Here is a 24,371-nt window from a genome sequence, read left to right on the forward strand (position 1 = left end):
GGGTCAGTGTGTGTGTGTGTGTGTGTGTGTGTGTGTGTGTGTGTGTTTCATTTGATTCAGGGGATGTGCAAAGGTTTAGTCTGGCTCTTATTCTGTGCAAACTTGTTCACCCATTTACCAATTTTTAAATATCAGTCCTGATTTTTTTCTTGTCTCTGCCTCTAAAAAGTGTCACCAGTCTTTAAAATAATGGGCACAAACATAGCTGACAATGCAACTATTCCCTTTTCTTAAGAACCACAGTATGTCTATGACCTGAAGGACAAGGACATCTGTTTAATAAAAGAAATCATCTCATGTTGCTTCCCATTTAACATTAAAGCATGGAGAGTTTAGGGACAGAGCACCCATAATGCAACCCATGAATAATACATTTTAATGGTTTTTAAATAGCATAGCCATAAGTACTGAAAAGGGTCAATTAAATAAACTACAGTACACCCAATGCTGCCATTAAACCTGAAAAAGCAAAACGAAAACAAAAAATCAAGATTGGGTTGGGGGTGGGATAGCATTTTCTATACTCTCATGGTGGATACAAATCTGTTGATTTTAGTTACTTAATTTTGAAGGCACTACAAATTCCAGCCCCATTTCTAATACAATATCATAAAGTGTCAAACAAACATTCTTAAAACTCAAGTCGTCTAGAATGCATAACAGAAGAGAACTCATATGAAAGTCTGAGGGCATTATTTTTTTAAATAGCCAGTATCCCACTGATGGAGATTTACAAATTCCAGCAAAGGCCTGAAAACTTCTAGTAGCTCAGTCCCATCACCAGCTCTAACAGAAATTCGATGACAACTTTTAACAGTTATGAAGTTCACATGGGTCACTACAGTATGCAACAGGAGAAATCCACAGAACTTCAGAATCCTCAGGTTACATTCTGAAAAAAAATCGTCTTCAGAAATAAATCTATCTGCACACATTGTTTTAAAGATTTATTTCCCCTTGCTAATTAAAATGGGAAAATTGCATGTAAATGTAACCCTCAAAAATATTTAGAGATAGATGAATTCTGCAAAACATTGTTCAAACACTTTCACTGTAATTCTGAATTTTAAAGTATCCAAAAGGGGGAGGGGGAGAATTGATTTTGCAATTAATGATTCTGAAAGTGTAATTCCACCAACTGTAAGCAACACCTTCAATCATTAAAATTGATAGAATTTTAAAAAATCAGATTTACTTTTCACTCCTTATGCTGCTTGCATTTCACCTGCTGCTGTGTGGACAATGAAAACAGAGTGGTCATTTTGGGTTTAAAACTCTGCAGTGCAATGTTTAAATCCAAATAATTTTCTTTTCTTTTCTTTTTTAATTTCAAGAAAACATTTCTGTTCGTTTTAAGTTTTTTAACCCTAGCCCTTTTACATTCATAGGACCAGATTTTAGAAAGTGCTCACTGACTTCAATGGAAGCAGCATTAGGCCAATGCTGAACACTTTTGAAAATACTACCCCGCAGATCTAAATGCTTGGTCTTATACTAGTTGATGGTGTAAATTCAAGAGTTCATCATAATTTTCTGTTTGTAACTTCCTAATTAGTTACTTACCAGGTAACTCTGATATCACAAATTGAAGATTAAAGCCAGATTTTCAGCTCCATTTTAACCACACCTGCCTTTTCTATGACTACAAATATTTCTGAGAACCATGTGTGTCCTCCAGATGTCTGAATACCTAATTTGCAGGAACAAAAAGGGAGGCTATTTTTTTTATCGTTGTTTTGTATTTTTTAATGTGACTCTCTGACTTCATGTGGAGAAAAAGCAGCATGACATCTTAAGCAGCAAATAAATCTTTCTTGTTTACATGCAAATAGCCTGAGAACAGATGAAAGCTAAGTTTTCAAATTCTTGTTTGGTTTTCCACTGACTTTAATGGGAGTCATGCACTAAATCCTTATATTCCTTTCTTAAAATCAGATAGGTATGGGATTCTGGGATACATTTCAGCTAGTGCTCTTCTAAATTCTTCCCATGCTCATGTAAAGGCACTAATAATATCACTAAAAAGATGAAGTTCCAAAGAACCTGATGTGCTGATACTACTCTTTAATCTGTCAACAGACTAGCAAGTAGTTCTCTGAGAAAAGCATCCCAAACACATCCCACATGCTTAAATTTAAATCAGTGGGATTTACGCACATGCTTAAGTGCTTTCCTCAATCAGGCCTTACAGAGAGACAGGGAGACAGACAATCTCCCTGTGATCCATTGTAAAATCTGCAATCAAAGGCAGATAGAGCCCCAGGATGAAATTCTAGGGTCTAGGCTCTCCTAGTGGTAGACTCTTAATATGTAATTCCTCAGATCAGGGTGTGTAAGAATCTTACACTTCAGGATACAATGTAAAATGCATCTTTTTGTGCAAGCCTTCACTCAATGACAATGACTGCAAATGGTTGGAACTTTCTTGGGCACACACTGAGAACCTCCCTCTTAAGCGAGCAGAATAACTGATGGCAATTATATTATAGAATAATAGCAATGTAGGTATGGAGGGGACCTCAAAGGATTATGTAGCCCATCACTCCCAGTTCCCCACACTGAGGCAAGATTAAGTATACCTAAACCATCCTTGAGAGGTGTTTGTCTAACCTGTTCTTTAAAACCTTGAGTCAGGCATTCCACAGTCTCCCTTGGTAACTTACAGTATTCCAGTATTAGCTATCCTTATAGTTAGAAAGTTTTTCCTAGTATCTAACCAACATCTCCTTTGCTGAAGATTAAGCCAACTACTTCTTGTTCTACATTCCCTGACATTGAGAACACTTGTTCACTGTTCTCATTATAACAGCCCTTAATGTATTTTAAAACTATTAGGTCTGTAGCGGGGTGGTCACCCACTCCGGCCCTGGAGGGGTTAAAACAGCCCTGGGAAAGGGCTGCCCCAGGGTGCCAATAGGCTAGGCTGATTGGGGAAGCAGCCACAGCTGGGGCCATGCCCCAGTCAGGCCACAGCTGGCCCTATAAAAGGGCTGCTAGGCAGGCAGGGGCACTAAGCTGTATGGGCCCATGGTGCCCAGGCTCCAGCAATATTCAGGGCCTGGCTCTACCAATGTTTGGGGCTAGGTCTCTCCCCTGGCCCTGCCTGCTGCCCCCCCCCCTGCACCTCTCCCAAGTGTCCCTCAACCCCCCCCTTGCTGCCCCCGTGCGCCTCCCCCGGGTGGGTCCCGGATTGTCCCTGCCCTCCTCTGCAGCTCCACCTTGACTCAGCTCTTCTGGCTCCCAGCATGAACTGCTGCCGCAGGGTCCTAGTGCCCCCATCCAGCTTGCCTTGCCGTGCCCCTGCCCTTCTGCCTCGGACCCTTCCTTTTTCCAGCGGGACCCTCCACCAGCATGGGGGGGCCCCCTGCCCACAGTCACTGCTCCTGCCCCACACTGGGCAAGAGGAAGCCCCATCCCCCACCCTCAGTGAGGGGCAGCAGCAGGGGAGGAGATACCCATGTGATGGCAGCTTCCCCCCCCCCCGGCGCCCACCATAGGGGAGGCAAGGGGTCTTCCTGGGCCTGAGAGGGGCCCTAGGAGCACATGCAGTGACAGTGGTGCGAGGTGAGTGTGCTGCTGGGGGTGGAGAGGGGGGCCCCTCCCCCAAAGCTTACTCTGCTAGCGGGGAAAGGGCTGAGGGGAGTCCTCCTCTCTGGCCCCAGCCCCAGGGCAGCCTGCCTGCACCCCAAACCCTTCATCCCGAGCCCTCACCCCCCTGCACTCCAACCCTCTGCCCCAGCCCTGAGCCTCTCCAACACCCCAAACTTCTCATCCCCAGCCCCAGACAGAGCCATCCCCCCCCGCACCCTAACCCTCTGTCCCAACCCTGAGCCCCCTCCTGCATCATGAATCCCCAGACCCACCCCTCAACCCTGCACCCCATCCTTCCTCACCCCCAAACTCTTTCCCAGAGTCTGCACCCCATCCTTCCGCACCCCCTCTCACCCCCAAACTTTCCCAGAGTCTGCACCCCCTCCCTCTGCACCCCCTCCCATCCCCAAATTTGTCCCAGAGCCTGCACCCCAGACCCCATCCCGCACCCAAACTTCCTCCCAGAGCCCAACCTCTCATCCCTTCTGCACCCAAACTCCCTCCCAGAGTCTGCACCCTGTACCCCAATCCCCTGCCCCAGCCCAGGGCCTGCACCCCAGACCTCCTCCCCCCACCCAAACTCCCTCCCAGAGCCTTAGGCAGGTGGGGGGTGGAATTTGGGGGGGGGGGGCGGGTTCTGGGCACCACCAAAATTTCTACAAACCTGCCACCCCTACTGGAGCTAGGTCAGTCTCTCTCCAGCCTTGGAGGGAGATGGGCCTGGCTGCCTGGGAGCTCAGGGCAGGGAGCAGAGCAGTGCTGGGGAAGGGGCAGGCTGAGCTGGGGAGCTCAGGCCTGGCGACCTCCCAGGCTGTGGCCTGATAGAAAGGCCAAAGCAGGTACTGGGCTGCAGGGAAAGGCAGCAGGTCCAAACCCCACCTTGCCAGTGATGAGTGGATTGCAGTCTGTCCCAGTGAGCAGGGGCTAGACGATGACTGGCAGTAGCCACTGAGGCAAGCTGGGGATAGAGGGTTGGGGGTTCCCCGGGGAGGGGAGACCCAGAGACTGCGGGGATACTGCAGAGAGCAAAACCCTGAGCTAAGAGGTCCGGGAGGGACACGAGGGGCCTGAGGCAAGCGGGACATTGGCCAGCAGAGGGCGCTCCAGAGCTGGAGAGCTAATTCCCAGGATGACCAGCAGGAGGTGCCGCACCAGTGAGTCATCGCGCCTTGCTACAAGGTCCCTCCTCAGTCTTCATTTCTCATGATTAACATGCCCAGATATTTTAACCTTTTACTCATTGGTTAGGTTTACAAAAGCTGTTATCATTTTTGTTGCTCTCCTCTGGACTATTTCCAATTTGTCCACATCTTTCCTAAAGTGTAGCACCAAAAACAGACACAATGCTGCAGCTAAAAATTCAATAGTGCAGAGTAGAGCAGAACAATTACCTCCCATGTCTTACATACACTACCATTAATACATTCCAGATGATATTTGCTATTTTCACAACTGCACATATTCTTGGCTCAAATTCAGTTTGTGATCCACCATATCCCCCAGATCCTTTTCAACAGGACTACAGGCTGGCCAGTTATGCCCCATTTTATATTTGTGCATTTGGTTTTTTCTTCTTAAGTGTAATATTTTGCATTTGTCTTTATTGAATTTCATCTTGATTTCAGACAAATTTTCCAATTTTATCTAGACCATTTTGAATTCTAATCCTGTCCTAATAAATGCTTGAACTTCCTCCCAGCTTGGTGTCATCTGCAGAATTTATAAGCATATTCTCTACTCCATTCTCCATGTCATTAATGAAAATATCGACTAGTACCAGGACCCAGGACAGATCCCTGCAGGACCTCACTAGATACATCTTTCCAGTTTGACAGCAATCCATTGATACCTACTCTCAGAGTACATTTTTCCAACCAGTTGTGCACCATGGACTTTTCAGAGGAACTGATGATATTTTTAGATTTGGTGTCTAAATACTACAGTGATGGATTCAATAAAAACATATAAACAGTAAATCTACTCACTTCCTCTCCCTCTGTAAATAACTTTTCCCAAAAACATTTCTCAATAGATTTAAATCGCACTCAGTTATACAGTAGTGAGTTCATGATGTTCAAAACAAGCATGTATATTGGACAGAAATCAAATGTTTAATGAAATGCCTGAAGGCAAAGTTATTCAGTAAATGACAGCTACCATATGCACATTCCTAGTAGATTAAGATGCTTATAAAATTTATTCTAGTAAACATGAGATATAGAAGTAAAGTTAAGTGACCCACTGCTACCTTTAACTGGACTAACCAAAAATAAAATAAGCAATCCTAAGAATCACACTTTTTAAATCACACTCAGGAAACTGAGACTGTACGCAAGAGATTTTGTATAACATAATAGCACAGTGTTACTTTAGCATGCATTGTTAACTTCAGAAATACAATAAAACTGTAAAAAAAAAAACAGGTGCAAAATATGGATTGGAGGGCCTCCTTTTTTTACCCGACTTTCTAGAAACTTGCCATAGGTGTCACCTGACAGAGCATCAACAATGCTCCAAAAACATAGTACCACTGAGGTATATTGACACATGTGAATGTATTTATTTACAGCAAAAGAACCTTCCCAAAAATATATTCAGACCAAGCTACAAGCACTAACACAATCAGGAACCCAAACTCGGAGCCTTATGTATTGTTCTAAAAATACAAGTAGTAAGCTGTCAAGGTTCCTTCCGCACTCTGATTTCTAGGGTACAGATGTGGAGACCTACATGAAAGACCCCCTAAGCTTATTCTTACCAGCTTAGGTTAAAAACTTCCGCAAGGTACAAACTTTGCCTTGTCCTTGAACCCTATGCTGCCACCACCAAGTGTGTTAAACAAAGAACAGGGAAAGAGCCCACTTGGAGAAGTCTTCCCCCCAAAACATCTCCCCAAGCTCTACACCACCTTTCCTGGGGAAGGCTTGATAAAAATCCTCACCAATTTGCATAGGTGAACACAGACCCAAGCCCTTGGATCTCAAGAACAATGAAAAAGCAATCAGGATCTTAAAAGAAGAATTTTAATTAAAGAAAAAGTAAAAGAATCACCTCTGTAAAATCAGGATGGTAAATACCTTACAGGGTAATCAGATTCAAAACATAGAGAATCCCTCTAGGCAAAACCTTAAGTTACAAAAAGACACAAAAACAGGAATATACATTCCATTCAGCACAGCTTATTTACCAGCCATTTAAACAAAAGGAAATCTAACACATTTCTAGCTAGATTACTTACTAACAAGTTCTAATACTCCATTCCTGTTCTGTTCCTGGCAAAAGCATCACACAGACAGACAGACCCTTTGTTCCCCACCCCCCCCTCCAGCTTTGAAAGTAACTTGTCTCCTCATTGGTCATTTTGGTCAGGTGCCAGCAAGGTTATCTTAGCTTCTTAACCCTTTACAGGTGAAAGGGTTTTGCCTCTGGCCAGGAGGGATTTTATAGTTCTGTATACAGAAAGGTGGTTACCCTTCCCTTTACATTTATGACATAAGCAATGAAAAATAGACTGTATCATGCATTTGCACATTACAGGACCAGTCTTTCACCCTTTGAAGTCAATGGGAATTTTGACACTGAACGAGCAGGATCAAGCTGTGACAGATATTGCAATTCCATGCAGTATCTTTGGGAGCCGTTGTATTAAAGTTATATAGGATTGTGCTCCACTCCATGGAGGAGGATTACCACAGCTTCTCCTGGAACTAAGAACAAAGGGATGATTAAGATGACTCACTTAAATTATAAACACTTGCAGAGAGGTACCACCCTCAGGTATGGTGGCATATACTGGTTCAAACTGGTTTTTCCAGAGACAGACTAAAAAAGTGCTTTTGACATAAAAAGACTGAGTTTCAACTGACTCAAGGCCTTCTCTCTGATCTAGCAAACGGACAGGTCCTTCTGTCCAAAGGGGGCCTCCACAACCTTTGCAAAAGGGTTCAAAAAACTCTGGCTTACTAGGGCTCCATATGACTGATGGGTGACTCCTGGTATGTTTAGTGCGTGCTTAAACCTGTTCATTGTTTTTACTGTTTTCTCTGTAATGCTGTTATCTTAAAATAAGTGTGTTTGCTTAGAAAGAGCTGTGTGATCACTGGGAACTGCTGGCAATACATGGTTCATAGTCCTCAAAGAGAAAAAGCAAACCACAGGCAGTGGCCTTTAGGCAAGCTGGCTTGATGGGGATATCAATGGAAGGCAGAGAGCTGTGCAGTCTTAAAACCACTGGTTTGAAGTGAGTGGGACACTGGTCCCTCACCAGAGTCAGGTGATGGCTGGAGACCTGAGACCTGACTGGGAACAGCTGGAATGGACCATGGAGGGAGGTGTACAGGTGCAGTTACCCTGAAACTGTGACACAAGCCTTGACAGAAGAAACATCAAGATGGGTAGAGAATATCCTAAAAATCGTTTGTACACGGGACAAATAAATATATATGGCATACACTGTTAAAGCACAGAGGCTGGCCTGTTCTCTCCCACCCTATTTTTGTCCCTATGAATGTTAAATCCCAAAACTGCAGTATTCTCCATTCTGATGAGGTACTTGTATCTCACAAGATCCCAGCTATAAAGCATATGAATCACATTCTCAAGCACATCTAGGTATGTTTTTGACAATTAAAAAACTACAAACTGTGGGAAATGCTGTAGGTACCACAATAGCACCACATCACTCTTCATAACGAATCCTGAAGGCAAATCATTCAGTAAACTGATAAGTAAACTTTTCAGATATGGACACTAGCCAAAAGAAAACCAGAACCACTTCAACAATACATTAAATTCCATCCATCAATAAAAGTTCAAAATAGATTACTCTCCAAAACAATTCTATCTCTTAGATACCACCAGCACAACAGCATATGGTGAACTGCAAATAGCCATATACAATAACACAGAGACAAGAATAGCTGTCTCAGAGAGCATGCTTCTTTCCCTGCACATCTTAAAACATCCATCATATAGGGCTAAACCACCTGATGCTATTACATCTATTTTCATTTTCACATGCTAAAAGGAGCTTTCGGAAAAAAAGGGCTATAAATCTGATCTCTGCACTTAAGAAATATAACCTGCGCTTAACAGACCCTGGCATGAAGTGTTTCAGCACAACCCGCTTCCCCAATTAAAAACCACATTGTGTAGCCCCAACTGCATCATAAAATCCACACTCACAAACCTTCAGTAAATACCACTGAGCTTAAGTAAATATCTATTACAAGATCGATCCTTCCCACAGCAACTTTGGTATCATCATTTTCATGACCTACAAATCTAAAACCAGTTGGTACAACCGAAGCACCCAACTGAACAATTTATGCTGGGAAACATGGGCAGTAAATCTAAAAATATGGACCAGCACAGCTATTTCAAGTATATGTAAACCTGAAGAATAAAAAAAATATTCCAAGTCCAATTATTGTTTTCTTGCACTTACAGTAATGATAGGTGGGGTTTTTTGCCTATTGTTCCTTGTATTAAAAATGTAAGTTCCTCAGAACAGGGATTTTGTCTACTCCATTGTACCCCCAGCATATTTTGAGCACTCAGCCAATAATAAAGAAACGGAAATGTGTTTTCTTACCATACATTGTCTATTTAGAGTCTTATGCTATGCTCCATAGACAGTGCCTAAATTAGTGAAACTGGACAGAAAGTGAGAAGCAACATGAACATTTTGTGAGTCAAACTTTAAAACTGAACAAAAAAAGTTGAACAATTCTCACAGACAGATTGACTGATGTTTCTTCTTTCATTCTTTTCTCATTGTAACCCCTAATGCCCTCAAGCTGGTGGTAAACACATCAATCTCCTTGGGCATGGAGTGTTTCTTATTATGTGTCTGTACAGTGCCTAGCACAATGAGGTCTCAGTCTTGGCTAGGGCCTCTAGGTGTTCCTGTACGACAATTAAGAATAAAAATGACAACAAAACTTCTCCCTGCCCTTAGAAGGATCTTGAGGTTCCTGAGACGAAATGAGAAAACTTGGCTTCTGGCTCCTCTTTACCTCCCTTTCCCCATCTCAACAAGAAAACCTCCCACCCTCCCTGTCCAGCCCTCTTCCTCAGCTGACCCTTGTGAGGCTCCTTCCACTGCAGTTGTCCTCTCTTGCTCCTCACCTCAAGGCAGATATAGAGCCTCACATTTCTGCCTGCTTTACCTCAGCCACCAGCCCCTTTTCCCTGTACTGATATCTTTGCCACCAACGTACTGGTTTCTGGCTTCAGCTAGCTACTACTGCAGCCTGACACCTCCAGCTGTTTTCTGCCTGAGGGAGGGAGCAGGAGCTTACAGCAAAGTGAAGTGTGGCATCCTGCACCTGGAGGCTTGAGGAGGACGGTGGCTCTCAGTAAGAGGGAGGAGGGCAGGGATTTTTCCCATCCCAAATTAACTGAATGAGCTTCTGCTTATTTGCCCCTCTGGCCCTTGGAACCTCCACACACAAAGGTTTTAGGTGTCATAGCAACTAGTGAGCCCCTGGTAGCACAACTCCAATGGAACCACTCTGCCTAGATGCCAGAAAGGGAACTGTGCCTCAGAGCTAATGTGGAGGCCCAAGAACCCCATACAGATGGCGCTTTGCTCCCAGTGGATATCCTAAGACCAGTATGTTCTGGGAACTTGAACTACTTAATTAGTCCTGTGTGGGGTAGAATTTGGCTGACAGTTTCAAACGCGCTTGTTACTAGCGCAGTTTTGATTTATAATATAGACAGGGCCTTACAAACCAGCACTGAAAGCTCTTGGAAACATTATCAAAGAACTACCCTATACTGAGTCTGACACCTTCAGAAATACTTCCCAAGAAACACCACTACTGTCATTCCAACACCATCATTTTCCAACATGTTGAGTTTACTTGTCAGGCAAAAGCTCCACAGAGAAGAGAACAGCAGAGTATATGGTGTCACAGACCCCTATGATAACTAAGTGTGTATACACATATCAGCTGAAGATAGCACCCAAGAGAAATAAAGACATTCAAAGGAAGTTAGAAAATTGTTCCACCATATATATAAATATCAGCTGCACAGGAGAAATAGTTAGTCCCTTTGAACCAAACAGTGATTTCAAAAACATAGATAATAAAGGACAAAGAAATGACTTCTCACAGTTGATTTGCCTCTAGCCTCTTTGTACTGATTTTAAAAGGAAATCTCCACAACACATGAAAGCGACAATGTGCACTTACTTTACAACAGATGGAAATACTAAATTTATGATGAAAAGAACAACCATATATAGCTTGTGTACAAATGCATATATATTTATAAACATTACATATGTGTGTATATACATACACATAGCTACATACGTATATGCAATTATTACACAGGTGTACATTGTATGTATCTGCAAATCAGAGAATATAAGAAGATAGTGACATACTGCTCTTATTGGCATCTGTATGATTCATGATTGCTGAATCCAGTTTAAACAAATGCCAATACATTCTTTATACCCTCACATACTATCATGCTTTGGTTTGGTTTTTGCCATATTACAGAGAAGTTATTTTAACTCCTAGTGGCTCTGAGCAAGGTAAACTGACACAATCATAAAAACACCTCTGTCCAGTCCATATTAGCACTCCCACTAGCACCAATGAAATCGCCCCAATGTTAGACCAATGGAGGGTGGGGAAATTCCTAAAAGATCTCAGGGCAGAAGCACCTGACTTGACTGGACAGGCAGACTCAGTTTCAACGCTACCCCTCTAGCATATTGTCCGCTGAGATAGCATGTGTTGCATGAAGATGATAATAAGAAAGAGCAAGATCTGAAAGTCTGTGCACTGCAGCAAGTCTTCATTTCAATTTATTTTAGGTTGATACTTTTGGGGTAGGTAAGGGTAGGGGTAGAGTCCAGAACATGCTGGGGGTGGGAAGTAACAGAGCAGCAGCTGGAAGCAAGTAGGAGTTGGGTATTTGATTGAAGGGTGGGTTTAAATGCTTTAAGCAGAATAAAAACCCATCCGCCAGTAAGAATATTCAACTAATTAAAAAGTTAACTGAAAGAATGTGGATGGGGAGAGGGCTTAAAGAGTATGGAGATAATCTAGACATGTAAGGAGGTAAATTCTGCAGTACAGAAATTTAAGAAGTGACACGTTAAAAGAAACGACTGAAGAGATTTCTCAAAGAGGTCTCAAAATCAGATTCTGGAGCCACACATATTGCTGGCATGAAGAGATTTTAAAGATTGCATGTGTGTCCAAATACTCTATGGTATTCAGAAACCTACTTTTAAAGTGGATCCTGGTAGTATTTGCCATGTTAAAGATTTAGGAAACCTTATTTTAAAGTATGATTTTTTCCAATTGCTCTCAGATGAATTTATATTAAAATATCACAGAACAGCCAGCGAGAAACACAAAATGTGACAAGTTCAGAAAGGAGCTAGAGTAGTATGCTACTATTGCAGGCAAAATATCAAACAGAAGAGTGAAAAATGTTGAGTGAAAGGGTACGTCTACACTACGAAATTAGGTTGAATTTATAGAAGTCGGTTTTCTGGAAAGCGTTCTTATACAGTTGATTGTGTGTGTCCCCACACAAATGCTCTAAGTGCATGTAGTCGACGGAGTGTGTCCACAGTACCGAGGCAACCATCGACTTCCGGAGCGTTGCACTGTGGGTAGCTATCCCACAGTTCCTGCAGTCTCCGCCGCCCATTTGAATTCTGGGTAGAAATCCCAGTGCTTGATGGGGCTAAAACAATGTCGCGGGTGGTTCTGGGTACATATCATCAGGCCCCCCTTCCCTCCCTCCCTCCGTGAAAGCAAGGGCACACAATCGTTTTGCGCCTTTTTTCTTGAGTTACCTGTGCAGATGCCATACCATGGCAAGCATGGAGCCCGCTCAGCTAACCGTCACCGTATGTCTCCTGGGTGCTGGCAGACGCGGTACTGCATTGCTACACAGCAACAGTTTATTGCCTTTTGGCAGCAGACAGTGCAGTATGACTGGTAGCCGTCGTCGACGTAGTCCAGGGTGCTCTTTTAACCGACCTTGATGAGGTCGGGGCGCCTGGGCAAACATGGCAGTGAATCAGCCAAGTCATTTCCCTTTTAAGTTTCGTTTCATGGCGATTGAGTCCTACCGGCAATGCACTGTCTTTTAATCTGCAGCCAGCAGAAGACGATGGCCAGCAGTCATATTGCACCGTCTTCTGCCGAGCACCCAGGAGATGACGATGGCTAGTGGTCGTACTGCACAGTCTGCTGCCAGCAAGATGTATAAAGATAGATGAAGTGGATTAAAACAAGAAATAGACCAGATTTGTTTTGTATTCATTTTCTCCTCCCTCCCTCTGTGAAATCAACGGCCTGCTAAACCCAGTTTTGAGTTCTATCCTGGAGGTTTTGACTTCTATCCATGAGGGGGCCATTCTGTTTCTCGCAAAGCCACCCCCTTTGTTGATTTTAATTCCCTGTAACCCAGCCCCGTAAGCCATGTCGTCAGTCACCCCTCCCTCCGTCAGAGCAATGGCAGACAATCGTTCCGCGCCTTTTTTCTGTGCAGACGCCATACCACGGCAAGCATGGAGCCCGCTCAGATCACTTTGGCAATTAGGAGCACATTAAACACCACACACATTATCCAGCAGTGTATGCAGCACCAGAACCTGGCAAAGCGAAACTGAGTGAGTAGGCGACATCAGCACGGTGACAGGAGTGATGAAGACATGGACACAGACTTCTCTCAAAGCACAGGCCCTGGCAATGTGGGCATCATGGTGCTAATGGGGCAGGTTCATGCAGTGGAACACCGATTCTGGGCTCGGGAAACAAGCACAGACTGGTGGGACCGCATAGTGTTGCAGGTCTGGGACGATTCCCAGTGGCTGCAAAACTTTCACATGTATAAGGGCACTTTCATGGAACTTTGTGACTTGCTTTCCCCTGCCCTGGGGTGCAAGAATACCAAGATGAGAGCAGCCCTCACAGTTGAGAAGTGAGTGGCAATAGCCCAGTGGAAGCTTGCAATGCCAGACAGCTACCGGTCAGTCGGGAATCAATTTGGAGTGGGCAAATCTACTGTGGGGGCTGCTGTGATGCAAGTAGCCAACATAATCAAAGATCTGCTGATATCAAGGGTAGTGACCCTGGGAAATGTGCAGGTCATAGTGGATGGCTTTGCTGCAATGGGATTCCCTAACTGTGATGGGGCCATAGACGGAACCCATATCCCTATCTTGGCACCAGAGCACCAGGCTGGTGAGTACCTAAACCGCAAGGGGTACTTTTCAATAGTGCTGCAAGCACTGGTGGATCACAAGGGACATTTCACCAACATCAACGTGGGATGGCCGGGAAAGGTACATGACGCTCGCATCTTCAGGAACTCTGGTCTGTTTCAAAAGCTGCAGGAAGGCACTTTATTCCCAGACCAGAAAATAACCATTGGGGATGTTGAAATGCCTATAGTTATCCTTGGGGACCCAGCCTACCCCTTAATGCCATGGCTCATGAAGCCATACACAGGCAGCCTGGACAGTAGCCAGGAGCTGTTCAACTACAGGCTGAGCAAGTGCAGAATGGTGGTAGAATGTGCATTTGGACGTTTAAAAGTGTGATGGTGCAGTTTAATGACTCGGTTAGACCTCAGCGAAACCAATATCCCACTGTTATTACTGCTTGCTGTGCGCTCCACAATATCTGTGAGAGTAAGGGGAAGACGTTTATGGTGGGGTGGGAGGTTGAGGCAAATCGCTTGGCTGCTGGTTACGCACAGCCAGACACCAGTACGGTTAGAAGAGCACAGAAGGGCGTGGTGCGCATCAGAGCAGCTTTGAAAACCAGTTTCATGACTGGCCAGGCTACGGTGTGAAAGTTCTGTTTATTTCTCCTTGATGAAACCCCCCGCCCCTTGTTTCACTCTACTTCCCTGTAAGCTAACCACACTCTCCTCCTCCTTTCAATCACCGCTTGCAGAGGCAATAAAGTCATTGTTGCTTCACATTCATGCATGCTTTATTAATTCATCACACAAATAGGGGGATAACTACCAAGGTAGCCCAGGAGGAGGGAAGGACAAGGCCACACAGCACTTTAAAAGTTTAAAACTTTAAAACTTATTGAATGCCAACCTTCTGTTGCTTGGCAATCCTCTGGGGTGGAGTGGCTGGGTGGTCGGAGGCCCCCCCACCGCGTTCTTAGGCGTCTGGGTGAGGAGGCTATGGAACTTGGGGAGCAGGGCAGTTGGTTACACAGGGGCTGTAGCGGCGGTCTGTGCTCCAGCTACCTTTCCTGCAGCTCAACCATATGCTGGAGCATATTAGTTTGATCCTCCAGCAGCCTCAGCATTGAATCCTACCTCCTCTAATCATGCTGCTGCCACCTTTTAGCTTCAGCTCTCTCTTCAGCCCACCACTTACTCTCTTCAGCCCGCCACCTCTCCTCCCGGTCATTTTGTGCTTTCCTGCACTCTGACATTGTCTGCCTCCACACATTCGTCTGTGCTCTGTCAGTGTGGGAGGACAGCATGAGCTCAGAGAACATTTCATCGCGAGTGCGTTTTTTTCGCCTTCTAATCTTCGCTAGCCTCTGGGAAGGGGAAGATCCTGTAATCCTTGAAACACATGCAGCTGGTGGAGAAAAAAAAAGGGACAGTGGTATTTAAAAAGACACATTTTATAGAACAATGGGTACACTCTTTCACGGTAAACCTTGCTGTTAACATTACATACATAGCACATGTGCTTTTGTTCCAAGGTCGCATTTTGCCTCCCCCACCGCGTGGCTAGCCCCTCATCCCTCCCTCCTCCCCGTGGCTAACAGTGGGGAACATTTCTGTTCGGCTACAGGCAAACAGCCCAGCAGAAACAGGCACCTCTGAATGTCCCCTTAAGAAAAGCACCCTATTTCAACCAGGTGACCATGAATGATATCACTCTCCTGAGGATAACACAGAGAGATAAAGAACGAATGTTGTTTGAACGCCAGCAAACATACACTACAATGCTTTGTTCTACAATGATTCCTGAGTACATACTACTGGCCTGGAGTGGTGAAGTGTCCTACCATGATGGACCGAATAAGGCTGCTCTCCCCAGAAACCTTTTGCAAAGGCTTTGGGAGTACATCCAGGAGAGCCGCGAATGCCAGGGCAAATTAATCATTAAATATGTTGCTTTTAAACCATGTATACTATTTTAAAAGGTACACACACCAGAGGTCCCTTCTCCGCCTGGCGGGTCCAGGAGGCAGCCTTGGGTGGGTTCGGGGGGTACTGGCTCCAGGTCCACGGTGAGAAACAGTTCCTGGCTGTCGGGAAAACCGGTTTCTCCGCTTGCTTGCTGTGAGCTATCTACAACTTCATCATCATCATCTTCCTCGTCCCCAAAACCTGCTTCTGTGTTGCCTCCATCTCCATTGAAGGAGTCAAACAACACGGCTGGGGTAGTGGTGGCTGAACCCCCTAAAATGGTATGCAGCTCATCATAGAAGCGGCATGTTTTGGGCTCTGACCCGGAGCGGCCGTTTGCCTCTCTGGTTTTCGGGTAGGCTTGCCTCAGCTCCTTAAGTTTCACGCGGCACTGCTTCGGGTCCCTGTTATGGCCTCTGTCCTTCATGCCCTGGGAGATTTTGACAAATGTTTTGGCATTTCAAAAACTGGAACGTAGTTCTGATAGCACGGATTCCTCTCCCCATACAGCGATCAGATCCCGTACCTCCTGTTCGGTCCATGGTGGAGCTCTTTTGCGATTCTGGGACTCCATCATGGTCACCTCTGCTGATGAGCTCTGCATGGTCACCTCTGCTGATGAGCTCTGCACTCACCTGCAGCTTGCCACGCTGGCCAAACAGTAAATTCAAATTCAAAAGTTCGCGGGCCTTTTCCTGTCTACCTGGCCAGTGTATCTGAGTTGAGAGTGCTGTCCAGAGCAGTCACAATGGAGCACTCTGGGATAGCTCCCGGAGGCCAATACCGTCGAATTGTGTCCACAGTACCCCAAATTCAACACGTCAAGGCCGATTTCAGCGCTAATCCCCTTGTCGGGGGTGGAGTAGGGAAATCGATTTTAAGAGCCCTTTAAGTCGAAAAAAAGGGCGTTGTCGTGTGGACGGGTGCAGGGTTAAATAGATTTAATGCTGCTAAATTCGACCTCAACTCCTAGTGTAGACCAAGGCTGAGTCTCAGTGGTCTAGGAAATAATGAAATCTACTTTAAACCCCCAGCACATTTCAACTTCACAATAATGAGATTTCCACACATGCCCTCTAAGGCCCTGACCTTCAGTGAGACTCCTCACATACTTAAAGTTAAGCATGTGCATAAGTGTTTTCAGGATAGGGACCTAACATCTTAACTCTGTCATGTTTAGAAGATTGTATAGTACTTTTAACTGTGCTTATGTTATATGCTTCTGTCCATTTACGGTACAAATTTAATAGCAATATGTACAAATACACTTGATTTTTTTAACTAAACCTAAAACTTCTGTCTGGTATCACCTTACTGATTTAATTTAACTTGATATTTCTTTATCGGGTAAAAATGATCTTGAATGTTCTGTCGGATTTAAGCATGACACTGATGATAGCATCATGTGCTACAAGCTATATACAAGAAACACTGTAGTGGGAATTGGGGGTACGTAATAAGCACACTCTTCAACTGGGACATTCTGAACAAGCCATTGTTATGATTTATCTTAAAATCCACAGTACTCTCAGTGGGTCAGATGCTGATACCCTTGTCTTTATTTCAGTGGGGCTGCTTAAGAAGTAGGTACTATTCGGTGTGACTAAGGATATCAGAATCTGGCCCAGTGGCAAAACAAATTGGTGGGTTATATATTTATGATTAAAAAATAAGGTGGTTCCAAATGGTGTTTTCTTTCCTTGGTTTAACCAATTTGCAATATTGTCATTTATGATTCAAATGCAATAGAAACACTTTACGTATCTTCAAGGAATCCTTTTCACAATCCTAAACTTTCTCATCTTTATTATCTCTGTGCAACTATGTAGTGGCATGCTGGGTCTACTACAAATAACAGGTATGAGGTCACTTCTTTCATCTTCCAACAGCCTTTAATGCTGTATCCCTGTCATTAGATGTAAGGTGTTTGTAAGGAAATCAGGATAACCCATTATAATAGGACTGCTGCTTACTTCGTTGCCCCTCCTAGCCGGGGTGTCTCCACAAGTTCTCCCCTCTGTTTTACCTCTCTTCAGGGCTCTTTCAGGACTCACAAAGGCTTTGGTTAACAAATGTCCTGTCTGGGGTTAGTTTAATATCAGAACCAGTTTACAACCACCCAGAGTCCCAAACTCAGTCCATTCCAACAACACAAAGAAAAAATCCATATTTAGCGCATAAACTCATAGACTTTAAGGCCAGAAGGGATAATCATGATCATCTAGTCTGACCTCATGCTCATCACAGGCCACAGAACCTCACCCTCCCACTCCTGTAATAGGCCCATAACCTCTGGCATTTTCCTCTCACGCCCAGGGCTCTTCTTCCATCCTGGTCTGATCTCTCAGCCAGTCCTGCCAGCTCTCCCTCACTGGGGCTCTGACAACCAGTCCCAAATGCAGTCAGGGTTTCCCACCCCTCCAGGAGCCTCCTAATCACTGGTCTTTATTCGCCAAGCTCCCTAATGCCATGGGCCTGCAGGAACCATTTTGTTTTTTATCCCTGAAGTGTCCACCAGTATAGCTGCAGCTCCCTGGGCTTCCCCTTTTCAGTGCAGCCACCTTCTGCTCCACATAGGGAATTGCCTGATTCCCCTCTGGTGTGGCTTACTCCATAATCAGGATTGGTTTAACCTAAGGGTCTCCAGCCGACAGGGCAAGCCATCCTGTTACACTCACCTTTGGCAAATTCCTGACTTCGTCCAACAGAGTCATGGGGAGGTGGGAATAAAGCAGTTCCAGCTGTACATCCAGCTCAAAAGTCACCCCGCAATCTCAGAGGAAGATAGCCAAGGGCATGGGCCACCATGCACTGCTTATTGCCCTTCCAAACAGGAGTACAGTATACGGCCACAGCAAGTGCATACTGCTGGCTACAGCCTATATCCTAGCTTGGATAGTCCCATAACTGGCAGGCTACACCCCCTTGGGGGATAACAATACCTAGATATTATACAACACTTTTCATCCATAGATCGCAAAGCACTGAACAGGGCACACTGATGTAGATGCCACCCATTTAAACACTATGGGCCTGCTTCTGTTAAAGTCAAGTGCAAAACTCTCATTGTCTTCAATGGAAGCAGGTTAAGGGCCTATGAAGGGACCCTACTCTGCTGCTAATGTGGGGAGAGTTTGGGGAAGGAGACCCTCTTTGCTTTCTTTTTCCCTACCCCCTTAGCACACTTGTGAAGCATAGGACAGGATTTTGCTCTGTACTTTTTGCACAATCTGCCAACACCTGGAGAAGGGAAAGCTCTTTGGCCTTGAAATGAGTGTACTAATAATTATTTGCTTGACTGATAACTAAATTATCTATATTGCTTATCTTTCATATATTGTATCTATAAATTCAATTACGAGCTTTGCTACTCTAAGCTCATTGTTTTCAGAGTGTGATGGAGAGTGTGATTATTTATTTTTAATTAAGTCCAATTTAATGTTTGCACAGGAAAAGTGGGTCACCTGCAACAACTTCTTGAGTTTTTTTTAAACAGCAAATATGAAAAACTAGAATGCACTAATTATGCAGTTACTAGGGAAACAGGTTAGAACAAAATAATATAAGACAGATATGCTCTCATTCTAAGGTTTTAATCAGCAATAAAAAAATCTGTCAGATTTTAGGGTAGCATCAAAGAATATTAACTGTCATCTCCATGCAAGAGTTAGTGTTGGCACAGATGTGAATTCGAGAACCACAAGGGGAAGGAGTCAACAGTTCAGCAGGAGCTCTGGTTTCACAAACAGTGCCATTAACCAAACAGAAAATGGACCAGCTCTAGATGGCCCTGATCTAAAGTCAACTGGAGCCAGTGAGAGTCCTTCCATTGATGTCAATGGGGCTATGGATCAGGTCCTAACCAGGTAAGTATGGAACTAGTTTATTCATCCCAGGAGAAAAATAAATCACATTATCTTTCCAAAATTCAGGTGAAAAGGCTGTTTCACAGACAGATCCTGGCCAAACTATGGGATAATAATGAGACAATTTGTGACAAATTCATAGAATAATAGAACAAATGAAATAGATAACACAACATATTTCATTTCTCTAGAGAGGTCTAATACGCAAGAACAAGATGAAAAAAATTATACATTCTGAAAGAGAAAACATGAGCAGAGACAGATCTGTAGACTTCCTCTTGCAGTGCTATATTTGATATTTGTAAGTTCAAACAAATGCAAACCCTTTGGAAAAGTCCTAAAAAAATTAGAGAGAAAGATCACCTTTCTTCTAATAAATTTTATAGGATGGTTGAAACATTCTATAGAAAGGTGATCTTGCTTTTAAATTAAATTCATATTTGGAGTAATTTATCCATTTGGTTGCAGTAGGACATTTCCACAAAAGAATAAACCCATATTATGCAGGATAATATCACTAATGCCCTGTGGTCTCTGAAATTTCCTTATCTCCAGACCCAAACATGTACAGAAAACAACTTTCAGCCTATCTGCAAATAATCTAGAAGTCTGATTAATAATGATCATTGCCCCAATCTAGTGCTGCCTCCTTCACACAACAGTACCTGAGCATTCTCCACTGCAACCACCTGAAACAGCCTTCCCGTATCTCTTAATCTGACCATTTCTTTAAATCTCCCTTGGAAACATTTTTTTTGTCCCTTACCTATACATGTTACTTAAGCTATTCCAATTTTTATTATAGAATGCTCTGTGTGTTTTTTAACTCTGTAAATCATCCCAGTATATAGGAAATAGAATTTCTCATATCATATTACACTGTTGGTCCAACAAGGCCAGTACTTGCCTCTGGCAGTCGCCTGTTACTTCAGAGTAGGGTGGAAAAATCCCACAACATAATGCACCTTTACCATTGTGTCAGACTATACACAGGAGAAACAAATTATCTCCTGTCCTTTGTGCTGTTCCACAGAGAGTTTGTATTTTGCAGAGAGTGTGCATTTAACACTAAAATTAATTTTAATGTAAACATTATATAACTCTAACACAAGAGCAAACAGAACCAGTGGTTGATTAGTAAAGAACAGAATTATCAGACACACGCACGAATATGATTTGTTGGGCAAGAGTCAACACAATTTTCATACAGGGAAATCATGCCTTACTGATCTATTAGAATTATTTGAGGGAGTCAACAAACCTGGGGACAAGGGTAATGCAGTGGCTATAGTGTACTTGGACTTTCAGAAAGCCTTTGACAAGGTCCCTCACCAAAGACTCTTAAGCAAAGTAAGAAATCATGGGATAAGAAGAAGGTCCTCTCATGGATCAGTAAAAGCCAGGAAACAAAGTGTAGGAATAAATGGTCAGTTTTCACAGTTGAGAGAGGTAAATAGCAGAGTCCCCCATGCATCTGTATGGGGACTAGCACTGTTCAACATATACATAAATGACCTGGGAAAAGGGAGTAACCAGTGAGGTGGCAAAATATGCAGATGATACAAAATTACTCAAGATGGTTAAATCCAAAACAGACCGCAAAGTATTACAAATGGATCTCACAAAACTGGATGACTTGGCAATAAAATGGCAGATGAAATTCAGTGTTGATAAATACAAAGTTATGCAAATTGGAAAACACAAACCCAACTTTAAAAATAAAATGATGGAGCCTAAATTAGCTATTACCACTCGAGAAAGACCTTGGAGTCACTGTGAATAGTTTTCTGAAAACATCCACTCAATGTGCAGCAGCAGTCAAAAAAGCTAACAGAATGTTAGGAACCATTAGGAAAGGGACAGATATTAGGACAGTAAATATCATAATGCCACTATATAAATCCATTCCGTCCAGACCTTGAATACTGTGTGCTGTTCAAGTCTCCCCATGTCATATTAGAATTGGAAAAGTTATAGAGAAAGGCAACAAAAAAGATTAGGAGTATGGAAGAGCCTCTATATGATGATAGATTTAAAAATATGGGACTGTTCAGCTTGGAGAAGAGATGACTAAGCGGGGATATGTCAGAGGCCTATAAAATTATGGATGGTGTGGAGAAAGTGAATAAGGAAGTGTTATTTACCCCTACACATAACACAAGAACCAGGGGTCACCCAACAAAACTAATAGGCAGCAGGTTTAAATAGAACATAAGGAAGTACTTCTTCATACAATGCACAGTCAATCTGTGGAATTCATTGCCGGGGATGTTGAGAAGGCCAAAAGTATATCTGGGTTCAAAAAACAATTAGATAAGTTCATGGAGGATACGTCCATCAATGGCTATTAGCCAAGATGGTCAGGGATGCAGCCCCATGTTCTGGGTGTCTGTAAGCCTCAATCTTACGAAGTAGAATGATGGAATAGATAATAAATCCCTGTTCTGAGATGGACAAATCCTCTGCCCAGTGCTTAAGCCAAGTAGGTGCTCAGGAAATAGACAGATGTATGGACAGGCACAGGGGAGGTAGATAATTCCTCCTCTTTCAGGTGGAGGAGCCGTTTTACTAAGGCTACTACAGTCCAACAGCTGGAATGAGCTCTGTAGCTCTTATGCATCTCCACCTGGCAAGTGGGGAGAGACAAGGATGGGCAGATCCATGCAACAACAGGTTCCCTGTAGCTGCTTTTCCCTTGCAATTGCTCCTTCCTGTGCACTGCCACAAAGGGAGCCCTCATTTATCTTCATCAAGAGCCTGGCTGCTGAGTTCTCCAAATAATCTGCAGTCTTCTGATCAGCTTGGAGTCCATAAAACAGTATTCAAGCTTGGATCCCATAAAAAGCATGAATTACTGCCCAGGTCAGCTTTCAGGAGGACAGGGTGAAACCTGGCAATGTTGTTGTCAAGGTTCCTCCCCCACTCTGAACTCTAGGGTACAGATGTGGGGACCTGCATGAAAAACCTCCTAAGCTTATCTTTACCAGCTTAGGTCAAAACTTCCCCAAGGTACAAAATATTCCACCCTTTGTCCTTGGATTGGCCGCTACCACCACCAAACAAATACTGGTTACTGGGGAAGAGCTGTTTGGACACGTCTTTCCCCCCAAAATACTTCCCAAAACCTTGCACCCCACTTCCTGGACAAGGTTTGGTAAAAAGCCTCACCAATTTGCCTAGGTGACTACAGACCCAGACCCTTGGATCTTAAGAACAATGAACAATCCTCCCAACACTTGCACCCCCCTTTCCTGGGAAATGTTGGATAAAAAGCCTCACCAATTTGCATAGGTGACCACAGACCCAAACCCTTGGATCTGAGAACAATGAAAAAGCATTCAGTTTTCTTACAAAAAGACTTTTAATAGAAATAGAAGTAAATAGAAATAAAAAAAAATCCCCCCTGTAAAGTCAGGATGGTAGATACCTTACAGGGTAATTAGATTCAAAACATAGAGAACCCCTCTAGGCAAAAACCTTAAGTTACAAAAAAGATACACAGACAGAAATAGTTATTCTATTCAGCACAATTCTTTTCTCAGCCATTTAAAGAAATCATAATCTAACACGTACCTAGCTAGATTACTTACTAAAAGTTCTAAGGCTTCATTCCTGGTCTATCCCCGGCAAAGACAGAATATAGACAGACACACATACCCTTTGTTTCTCTCCCTCCTCCCAGCTTTTGAAAGTATCTTGTCTCCTCATTGGTCATTTTGGTCAGGTACCAGCGAGGTTACCTTTAGCTTCTTAACCCTTTACAGGTGAGAGGAGATTTCCTCTGGCCAGGAGGGATTTTAAAGGGGTATACCCTTCCCTTTATATTTATGACAGTTGTTGACAGTATAAGAGAATCTGGAGACACCTGAATGTGTTCTAGCATATTTACACCCAGACTGCTGACAGACGAGACTGATATGATTTTACAGTGGTTGCCATTAAAATGGATACAAATGCCTCTGTAAGTTATTGTTTGTATTACTAATGTAGCTGTGTTGGTCCCAGAATATTAGAGAGACACAGTGAATGAGGGAATATCTTTTATAGGACCAACTTCTGTTGGTGAGAGAGACAAGCTTTCGAGCTACGCAGAGTTCTGACCTAAAGTTTGTCCAATACAAAACGGTACTTCACCCACCTTGTCTCTCTATGTAAGTTATTACAAGGTTAATTCCTAAGGGGAATTCCTCAAATACCATGGACCTCCTTGCAAAGGAAAAGTTGCAATGATTTTAATGGCAACTACTGTAGAACTATTTAGGTGAGAAAATAATTGAAAGGATCGAGATCAACCATTGCTTGGGACTCAAACACATTATTTCAGTTTTCCTGGTTAGTTTTCTTTTTTTAAGTGCTGTGCCAGCCAGAAATTTATACCCAGAAGACAATAGATCACAGTCTGAGTCTCCTAAGCTGCCTACCATACCAGCAAACTTAGAAGCCAGTGTAGACAGGACTCAGTAATAATTTTTACCATTATTATCTAACTTAGCCATTGCTGGAAGAATAGTGATAAGACATCCCATACATTTTAATTATGTCACTCGGAGGAAGTACAAAACTCTTTGACCTCTGGTGCAGAAATCATGTCCTGCTTCCAGAAAGCTCAGAAATTAAAATTAGCAGTATTAGCTACATATTATAAAGAGATCTCAGATATTTCCTTAAAATGTCATCAATTAAAATTAGCAATATAGAGACATTTGGGATATTTCTTAATGTTATCATTATTATTCTTTATTGTTTGTTCCCCCA

The 24,371-nt window shown here is 43.4% G+C and overlaps 1 protein-coding gene across 3 annotated transcripts in view; it reads right to left on the reverse strand.

Annotated features, from left to right (window-relative positions):
* The window catches only part of KCNK2 (potassium two pore domain channel subfamily K member 2), a 207,343-nt gene that overhangs the window by 66,856 nt on the left and 116,116 nt on the right, over nucleotides 1-24,371 (reverse strand). For 2 of the 3 annotated variants that reach the window (XM_074949261.1, XM_074949262.1), the window contains one exon: nucleotides 14,981-15,190. The exons of the other annotated variant lie outside the window; for it this stretch is intronic. In XM_074949261.1, coding sequence (XP_074805362.1) covers nucleotides 14,981-15,190 — 210 coding nt within the window. The remainder of the gene's footprint in view (nucleotides 1-14,980; nucleotides 15,191-24,371) is intronic. 3 annotated transcript variants of the gene reach the window in all.

This window comes from Natator depressus, chromosome 3 (assembly GCF_965152275.1).
Source record: "Natator depressus isolate rNatDep1 chromosome 3, rNatDep2.hap1, whole genome shotgun sequence".
NCBI lineage: Eukaryota > Metazoa > Chordata > Testudines > Cheloniidae > Natator > Natator depressus.